The sequence below is a fragment of the Heterodontus francisci genome, chromosome 36 (genome assembly GCF_036365525.1).
Source record: "Heterodontus francisci isolate sHetFra1 chromosome 36, sHetFra1.hap1, whole genome shotgun sequence".
Taxonomy (NCBI): Eukaryota; Metazoa; Chordata; class Chondrichthyes; order Heterodontiformes; family Heterodontidae; genus Heterodontus; species Heterodontus francisci.
This window is the reverse complement of record NC_090406.1, coordinates 51,906,353-51,916,673: the sequence shown is the minus strand read 5'-3', so window position 1 is coordinate 51,916,673 and position 10,321 is coordinate 51,906,353. Positions and strand designations below refer to the sequence as shown.

Below are 10,321 nucleotides of genomic sequence, written 5' to 3'. Positions count from 1 at the left end.
GTTGTTTAGCCTCTGGGAGGAGCACCTCCCAATTAGCATACTATTCACCTTTCACTTACCCACCTTCAAACTTGAGAATTATTTTTAAAAATTTGTTTAAAATATATAACTTTTCCCAACTTCTTTCTGTGGGAAAACAGCTCAAAAAACCCAGGGCTACAACAGGTTGGAATGGTGATGGAATGTGCTGGACTTGTTGGACCAAGAGGAAGCCACACATGGGCTGGATGTTGATCTGTACAGTGGTCAGTTACAGGATTATTAACAGCAGTGGCACCATTCCCACCAAGCTGCTAACGTGTGCAGAATGCCTCAGATCAAGTAGCAACACATACCTCACCTGCATGAGGCACTGGATTCTTCACAAATGAGTCACAGGCTTCTGTTTAGCAACTTGTGTTTTTATTGAAAACAGTTTAATAGTGACAACTTTATTTTGTGCAATGAGTTATCTCATGTCTTATCTTCTAGATCATCCACTAACAATTTAAGCCCAATCATTAGAGTCTTATACATTAAAAATACAAAAGCATTTTGTGATCCACAAGATTTAGAAACAAAGAATGAACTTTGCAGTCACAATGCTGACAGGCTGTTTTGCAATCATTTGTCCATTTAAAAAATTCAGTCAGAGGTTCAAAATCCCCAGTAAAATTACATAATGACAGATCAATGCCGTGAGGAGCCCAGGCTCAGCGTGTAGTGTCTGTGTGCAATCTAGACAGATCTATTGTCTGGTGTGGGTTAGCAGTGGTTGTGCAATACCCATCAGTACTAGAGTAAAAGGTGCAATGAGGCACAAAAAGAACTGGTAAAGCAGAATGTTAGAATCCAGGAGCCCTCAGCTTCTCAGAATATCCTGTAAAAACCATCCGACCATACATTACTAGTGCTCTAGCTACAGCAAGTACTGGCTACACCAACCAGGCATGCAGACCCACACCCCAGCAAGAACACAACCAGGTAATCAGGCAATCGTGCACACAAGCCCCTGACACTTAGTCCAGGTACAATTTCCAAGGTAAAATTTTACAATTTTATCTTTGTATACGTGGAAGATCCCAACAACCGCAGGAAGAGAAGGGAACACCAACACAGGCTTGTGTTAGGGTCACTGCAGTGAAACGTTCTTTCCCTTCATACATTTTGGTTTTTTTTTTTGGTTAGTTACATGCGAGAGCTGGGAATTAAGGCACTTTAGGGGGCCCTGGATTATTGCTCAGTTGTGTATCTGTGAGCACAGCTCACAAATGAAAGTAACCCTAGGTAGGGCAGAGTGAGAAGAAAGTGCACAGAATAAATAATCTGGCTCCCATTCCTTTTGTGATTAGTCACTCGTGGTTGTACTTTGTAACCCGAAATTAGTAGTGTGGTTAAGTGTATGAAGGCACAGGGTTGTGCTTAAAATAACATTAGAAAAGACTATTCGGTAAAAAGAGTATAAAAAGAACATTTTTAAAAGTGTCTTCAGACAGATCTCAAGAACTTCAAAACACCTGCATAGGTTCCGAATTTAGAGATGTACAGATGTCGATTGTTTTGGTACAAATTGTTTTTTAAATGAATCACTCATTCTGCCAAAACTCCTCTTACCCCCAATGATCCGACAGCCCCAGTGCAGTCCTAGAGCTCGAAGTGCTCAGCACTCATTGGGACACATGACACACAAAATCATACTGCATCTTTGCTCATTTTGGCATAGTGCCCACTACACTGAACTCACACTTTAAACAGCAACTGTCCATTGTGTCACCCAGTGCCAGTACCAGAGGACACAAGCAACCAGTTCTAGTGCACTCCTGCCAAGAAGATCTAATTAGTCATACCATATAAAAGACATCTGGGAATACCAGCAATGTCTTACAGCACTCCTGCATATGGGTGATGGCTTTAATAACAATTCAAGTGGGCTACAGTGTGCATTCAAACAGCAATCAGAAAATGTCACAGGAATATGTCAAGTATTTGTCCATCAACAGGCTCAATGCTCCCGTGTTAAATGTGCCGAGTTCACTCACTTTGGAGTCATGGTCCCAATGATAATATTGTTGAATCAGTGTTGGTGCAGCTTCTCTATAGAATGGTGCATTACACCAAAGAGAGTTTCATATAATTCTCAGTGAGATCTGTGTGCAGATACTTTTGTTATCTATACCCCTAAATAGCAAGTGACTTTACTGGTCTACTAGTGCTGAATACTGGCAGGCCATGACCTGCATAATACCTTCAACTACAGGATAATTTCTCTTTAAATTGTGAAGTTCAAGTAGGCCACCAGTCCCAGTGAGAACTCAACTACTGCAGTGACTGTCGTATTGCCTGCTGCAGAGATTTACGGGTTACCAGAAGCCGAACCACATCCTCATTCTTCTTAGTGAGACGCTTCCTGGCCTGGTCATGTGTTACCATCGTCATATCCCAACCATTCACCTGCAAAGCAAACAGACATCAGGGTGTGTGGATCAGAACACTGTCCATTACAGTCACACTAATTCAACATCAAGAAAGACAATCTTTTTGCAATGGATCCTCTCTGATTTTGAGGTTTTACACTAAATATTTCCTTGGATTCGGTATCAGTGATCAATCCATAAAGTGGACCTGCTGTCCCCTATGAACCAGAGTGTACCCTTTCCTGTCCAGTACCCAGGTAAATGTATCAAGGTTCAGGAACTAAACGAAGAAACTTCAACACTGCATTTCACCTTACTGGAAGGTACCACAGGCCATGCGATCTCATCTTCTGTAGACAGGCTGTAAACCAACAGACACATTTACGAGACATTAATCAGGTAAATGAACAGTACAGAGTACAAGGGGACATAACCTTAAATTCAGAGCCAGGCTGTTCAGGAGAGAAAAGTTAGGAAACACGTCTTCATGCAAGATATAGTAGAAGTGTAGATCTCTCCCATAAAAAGTAGTAGATGCTAACTCAATTAATAATTTTAAAGCTGAGATAGAGAGATTTTTGCTAGTCAAGGGCGAAGGTATAAAAGGATATGGAGCCAAGGCATGTGAATGCAGTTAAGATACAGATCAGTCATGATCTCACTGAATGGCGGAATAGGCTGTAGGTGCTGAATGGCGTTCCCCGTTTCTATATTCCTAGACTGCAAACTGTTTATTTACAGAAGTTATAAATTATACTAATCTCCATGAAGTTCAAAAACAAGAGAGAGACACTTTTCCTGTACTAACCCTCACCACAATCTAAACTGAAGGTGAAGCACCACACCCTGATCGTGTAATTAGCCCAATTAGCTGTGTGAAGGTTGCCACATATAGATCTACAACTGCCAGCAGCTAGCTACACAGCTGTCCATGAAATAGACTGCAAGGAATTACAGCCATGCCCTCTCAAGACTGACCCAAGGCTTCCTTTCATTGCCAGGACAAAGGAATCCAAACAGCTTTTCTACACACAAGTACAGCTGTCTGCTGGAGCCTGACTTTGGGGGGGCGTGGTTCAAGCTGTCCAAATTAAATAGACCAATGACCAGAGCAGAAAAAAAAGTCATGAAATTCTTCTTAGGAATAGTGCATCAGAAGTGATCCTTCAGATCTCAGATGGTTTTCCACAGCTTACTAAATCAACTAACAGTAACTAACTATAACCCTCGGTGCTGTGACCGGAAAGAAACAATGCAATAAATAATCCATCAACAACAAAGAAGCTTCAATACTAATAGATCCTGATTGCATGGTTACCTCACAACACAAGGTCAGCCTGACAGGACATGGTGATTGTATGGAATGGGCATATGGAATTATATTATTAGAATAGTATTTCAGAATACCGAATTAATGATACAGAGACATAAGTCAAATCCCACCGCGGCTGCTGGAGAATTTTAATTCAATGAATTAAATAAATCTGGAATAAACAGCTAGTCTCAGTAATAACAACCAGAAACTACGGAACTGTAGTGTAAAACCCATCTGGCTCACCAATGTGCTTTAGGGAACAAGGCCTGCCATCTTTACCTGGTCTGGCCTATATGTGACTCCAGACTCTCAGCAATGTGGCTGACCCTTAACCGCCTTCTGAAATGGCTTAGCAAGTTTTACCAAACCGCTACCAGCGATTCAAGAAGGCGGCTCACCACCACCTTCTCAATGGCAATTAGCAATGGGCAATAGATCTGTATACACATTGAACCCCTCGTCACTGGATACACTACCTGTCCACATATGTGAGTGTACAATAAACATCAGACCACGCTCCTTCATAGATGACCTGATTAATGACCAGTGAATTGATAAACAGTAGCAAGGACAGACAGACATAACATTACTACAAACTTCAAAGCAATGTCAAATAGGACCTAAAACAAGGCCCTTGAACATAACCATGTGACAGTTCACTGCTAACCTTCCATAACATCTCCTAAATCTGTGTGTATCTCTGTCTGTCATCAGGAGGAATTGTAAATCATGGCCAGTCAGCTGTGAGATGTACTTTCAAAATCTCTGGAGATAAGCCTCTCCTCTACTCCTCCTCTGCACCACCTGCCCCCCCTTCCTCATCCACTACCACATCACACTCCCACCCTCTCCTAGATCCTCCTTTTTTTTTCTCCCTTATCAATCCTCCCTTACTTTCTTCCTCCCTCCACTATCAGCCCTCCCATTGTCTCTCGCTCACTCACTCTCTGTGGGACACAGCTTAACAAAAGTAACTGGCCTTTCGTGACTAAGGGGAAAAATGAAAAAATGTTAACGCTAAAGACACTATATTTGAATGTTCAAATCATTTGCAAAAAAATAGTTGAATTACTAGCAGAGGCAGAAATTAATGGGTTTGAATCTAATGGATATTATGGAGACATGATTGTAGAGTGACCAAGATTGGGAACCAAATATTCCAGGATACTTTTAGAAGGGATAGGTAAAATGGAAAATGAAGGGTAGCCCTGATTATAAAAGGATGGGATAAAGATAGTAGAGAAAAAGGATCTTAGCTCAGAAAATCAAGAAGTAGAATCAGTTTAGGTGGAGCTAAAAAACAAGGGGCAGAAAACATTGGTGAAAGTAGTTTATATGCCCCCCAACAGTGGTTTCTGTGTCGGGAGGAGCAAAAATTGGAAAATTACAGGTGCCTGTATCAAGCATATACAGTGATAATGGGGACTTTAATCTTGAATAGACAGGAAGAAACAAATTTGCAGTAGTGTAGCGGACGAGTCCATGGAATGCATTGAAGAAAGTTTGAGATCAGTATGTCAAGGAACCAACTAGGGAACAGGCGATCTAGTTCCATGCACTGAGACAAGGTGAATTAATAATCTTGTAATAAAGGAGCCTCTGGATAAGAGTGATCATAATATCCAGAGTTTTATGTTGAGTTTCTTCGATTTACTTATGCTTGAAACTAGGGTCTGAAATCTAAAAAAAAAAAATCAAGCTGTGTAGTTATGAGGGGTGAGCTGGCTAAAGCAGATTGGGAAACTAGGTTAAAAGATTTGATGGTAGATAAGCTGTGACAAATATTTAAATAATTAATTCATAATTCATAATGATTATTTAGTATTTAGGAATAAAAAACCCTTAGGAAAAATGGTCCAACTATGATTAACAAGAGAAGTTAAAGATAGTATTAGATTAAAAAAAGGCTTATAATGTTGCCAAACAGAATATTAAACCAGATTGGGAGGATTTTAGAATTCAGCAAGGGATGACCAAGAAATTGATAAAGAAAGAAAAAATACGATGAGAGTAAACTAGCACGAGACATAAAAAGATTGTAAATGTTTCTATAGGTATGTAATTGGAAGAGATTAATAAAAGTAAACATGGGCCCATTAGAGACAGAGACAGATGAAATTATTTTGGTGAATAGGGAAATGGCAGAGACAATAAACAAATACTTTGTATTACTATCTTCACTGTACAAGTCACAAAAAACATTACGGAAGTAATAGAGAACCAAGGGTCGAGTGAAAATTGGGAACTAGTTAAGAAATAGTACTGGAGAAATTAATAGCACTAAAAGCAGAAAAATTCAAGGGACCTAATAGCCTACATCCTAGGGTTTTAAAAGAAGTAGCTAGAGATAATGGATGCACTGGATTTGATCTTCCACAATTCACAATTCTAGGTGGTCCCAGTGGTTCGAAAGGTAACAAACATTAACCCTGCCATTCAAGAGAGGGGGAAAAAACGTGGAACAATAGACCAGTTAGGCTATCAGTAGTAGGGAAAATGTTAGAATTTATTATTCAGGACATGATAGAAAATCAAAATATGGTTGGACAGAGTCAACAAGGATTTATGAAAGGGAAGCAGCATGTGACAAATCTGTTTAGAGCTTTCTGAGGTTGTAACTAGCAGGGTAGCTATGGCGGAAATGAGTGGATGTTGTAATATTGGATTTTCAAGAAGTATTCGATAAGGTGCCACACAAGAAGTTATTAGACAAAATTATGGCTCATGGGATTGGGGTAATATATATGCATGGATTAAGGATTGATTAATGGACAGACAACAGAGTATAGGAATAAACAGGTCATTTTCAGCTGACAGACAGTAAATAGTGGAGAACCGCAAGGATCAGTACTTGGGCCTCAGCTGTTTACAATCTATATCAATTATTTTGATGAGGGGGATCAAGTATAATATATCCAAGTTTGCCGATGATACAAAGTTAGATGAGAAAGTAAGCTATGAGGAGGACTCAAAGTGGCTGTAAAGGGATATTGACAGATTAAGAGTGGACAAGAATGTGGAAGGTGGAATATATCATGCAGAATTGTGAAGTTATCTACTTTGGTAGGAAAAATAGAAAAGCAGAATATTCTTAAATGATGAAAGGCTGGGAAATGTTGGTATTCAGAGGGATTTCAAGCAATTTCAACAGCAAATAGTATGTTAGCCTTTATTACAAACAGATTGATGTCCAACAGTAAAGAAATCTTTATGCAATTGTATAGGGCTTTGGTGAGACCAGACCTGAAGTACTGTGTACTATTTTGGTCTCCTTACCCAATGAACGATATACTTCTCTTTCAGGGAGTGCAACAGAACTTCACTAGACTGATTTCTGAGTTGAGGGGATTGTCCTATGAGGAGCGATTGAATCGACTATGTCTATATGCCCTAGAGTTTTGAAGAATTAATTGAAACAAATAAAATCATTAAGGGATTTGACAGGGTAGATGCTGGAAGGCTGAGAATCTAGAAAACAGGACCTCAGTCACAGAATAAGACAGTCACTTAGGACTGTGACGTGGAAAATTTCTTCACTCAAATGGCTGAGAACCTTTGGAACTCATGACTGCAGAGAGCTACGGATGCTCAGTTGTTGAGTATATTGAAGATGGAGGTTGACAGACTTTTAGATACTAAGGGAATCAAGGGATGAGGATAGTGCAGGAAGGTAGAAAAATCAACCATGATCTTATTGAATGGTGCAGCAGGCTCGAGGGGCCGAACAGCCTACCCTTCGCCCTATTTCCTATGTCCTCCCCCTCCCTCTCCATTCTTTCTCCGCCCTTCTCTGTAGCAGTGCTGTATAAAACTCAGCATGACTCCAACATAAGTTTGGAGTATATCATAAGGGACATAACTGGCGCAGCAATTTTCAGTCAGTTAGCAGACAGAACTGATTACATGGACACTAACTGACTGACCACAATCACTGTACACAGCAACATTGCAAACCCAACCTGCATTATCTTGTCACCAATCAGGAGTCCCGCAACTTCAGCTGGTCCACCCTCTGAGACTCTGGTTACATATATACCCTGTAAATACAAACAGAGAAGCACAATTGGTTGTGGTAGTGTAATGTCAATGGGGGGCTATACTCATTTAAACAGATTAATGACCAAATATGGAGACAGCGGCAGTAAACTGAATTAAGAACTTATCAGCAATAAATATGAGGAGTGAAAAACTGGCAGCCTCTGCACCAAGTGACTTCAACCTCCATATCAATTCATCATGCTTTCTCTATTGAGCTCACTGCTCTCCTATCCTCCCTTAATCTCTCCCTACATGTAAACGCCCCAACCCATATTCACGGTTGCCCCCGTGACCTTGCCATTTCACGTGGTCTTGCTACTCCCATCGTATCAATCTCATCTCTTGCTCAGATCTCTGTATCGCTTTCCATCCACATCCTACTTCTCCCTCCAAACCCTACTTCTTTCTGTGTCCGCCCTGGAAAATACTTCCCCAAATTTATTTACGATTGCAGTCTCAAAATCCCAACTGTATAGCTTTTGGCTCTTCCTTTACCACAACATTTCTGCAGCTACCGATCTGCTTAACAACACCCTACCTCCACATTTAGGAATATAGTTGAGGCCTGCAACAGATCAGCCATGATCTTATTGAATGGCCGGGCAGGCTTGAGGGGCTGAATGGACTACTCCTGCTCCTATTTCTTATGTTCTTATGTTCTAGGAGCAGGAGTAGGCCATGGAGCCTGCCCTGCCATTCAATATGATTACGGCTGATCATCCACTTCAATGCTTTTTTCTCACACTATCCTCATATTTGTATTTAATGCCCTCGTCCCCACTAAAACCATTATTCTCATATTATGGACTGTTCTGTTGCTATGGCCCTCATCTCCACTCCCTTAAGTCTAAGGGACACAGACTTAAACAGATATGGCGAAAACTGGTTTAACCGTTCATCCCCAGATCTGGCTGGATCACGTAAAGCACTATTGGGCCCTGCTCACTATTCCAGGATCATCTGGGAATGTAAAGGTAATGCCCAGCATTTTTTCTTTACTGCAAGAACAGAACCTTAGTGAGGCCACACTTAAAATATTGCGTACAATTCTGGTTGCCACACTACCAGAAGGATGTGGAAGCTTTGGAGAGGGTACAGAAGAGGTTTACCAGGATGTTGCCTGGTCTGGAGGGCATTAGCTATGAGGAGAGGTTGGATAAACTCTGACTGTTTTCACTGGAACGTCAGAGGTGGAGGGGCGACATGATAGAGATTTACAAAGTTATGAGTGGCATGGAGAGAGTGGATAGTCAGAAGCGTTTTCCCAGGGTGGAAGAGTCAGTCACTAGGGGACATAGGTTTAAGGTGCAAGGGGCAAAGTTTAGAGGGGATGTGCGAGGCAAGTTTTTTTTTTTTTACACAGAGGGTGGTGAGTGCCTGGAACTTGCTGCCGGGGGAGGTGGTGGAAGCAGGTACAATAGCAACGTTTAAGAGGCATCTTGACAAGTACATGAATAGGATGGGAATAGAGGGATACGGTCCCCGGAAGTGCAGGAGGTTTTAGTTTAGACAGGCATCATGATCGGCGCAGGCTTGGAGGGCCGAATGGCCTGTTCTTGTGCTGTACTGTTCTTTGTTCCCTCTGCCCTGTCTCCTCCAAGCTCACCTGCAAATACAAGTGCAAGTAACTCATGGATTTCTTCGTCATTAAGATCATTCGATCAGCTGCCTCTGTCATTTCCCTCCTTTCCCCTAGACCACCTGGACAAACTTCCTTTAAGGCTCCCCCTTGCTCATGCCCCCAACTTGCATCTTTCTCTAGTTTCTCTCCTATCTCCCCTTATGCCCTCTCAGAGTTTATCTTGTCCACGAGACCTACCTTCTGCTCTCTCAATCCTATTCCCACTAAACTACTGACCACCCGACTTCCATTCCTGGCTCCCATGCTAGTTAACATTCTGACGTTCTCTCTCCTAAGGTTCTGTCTCATTCTCCTTCAAATCTACCATCATCGTGCCCAACCCCCCCCCAAAAAAAAAAACAACCCTTGGCCCACCGTCCTTGCAAATTACTGCCCCATCTCCAACCTCCCTTTCCTCTCCAAAGTCCCTGAATGTGTTGTCGCCTCCCAAACTAATGCCCATCTTTCGCTGAACTCCATGCTTGAATCTTTCCGATCAGGTTTCCACCCCTGCCACAGTATCGAAATGGCTCATATCAAAGACACAAATTATATCCTGTGTGACTGTGACAAAGGTAATAAACTATTCCTCCTCTTTCGTCTCTACCTGTCCACAGCCTTTGACATCCTTGATCACACCATCTTCCTCCAATGCCTCTCCACTGTCATTCAACTAGGTGGGACTGTACTTTATTATTAGAGATACAGCACTGAAACAGGCCCTTCGGCCCACCGAGTCTGTGCCGAACATCAACCACCCATTTATACTAATCCTACACTAATCCCATATTCCTACCAAACATCCCCACCTGTCCCTATATTTCCCTACCACCTACCTATACTAGTGACAATTTATAATGGCCAATTTACCTATCAACCTGCAAGTCTTTTGGCTTGTGGGAGGAAACCGGAGCACCCGGAGAAAACCCACGCAGACACAGGGAGAACTTGCAA

General features: G+C 41.7%; 1 protein-coding gene across 1 annotated transcript in view; it reads right to left on the bottom strand.

Moving 5' to 3' along the window:
* Window positions 1-386: 386 nt before the first annotated feature.
* tax1bp3 (Tax1 (human T-cell leukemia virus type I) binding protein 3) overlaps window positions 387-10,321 on the bottom strand; it is a 50,251-nt gene continuing 40,316 nt past the window's right edge. Inside the window, exons 3-4 of the mRNA XM_068016694.1 lie at window positions 7,668-7,745; window positions 387-2,430 (exon numbers count right to left, since the gene is read on the bottom strand). Coding sequence (XP_067872795.1) covers window positions 2,296-2,430; window positions 7,668-7,745 — 213 coding nt within the window. The 3' untranslated portion in view covers window positions 387-2,295. The remainder of the gene's footprint in view (window positions 2,431-7,667; window positions 7,746-10,321) is intronic.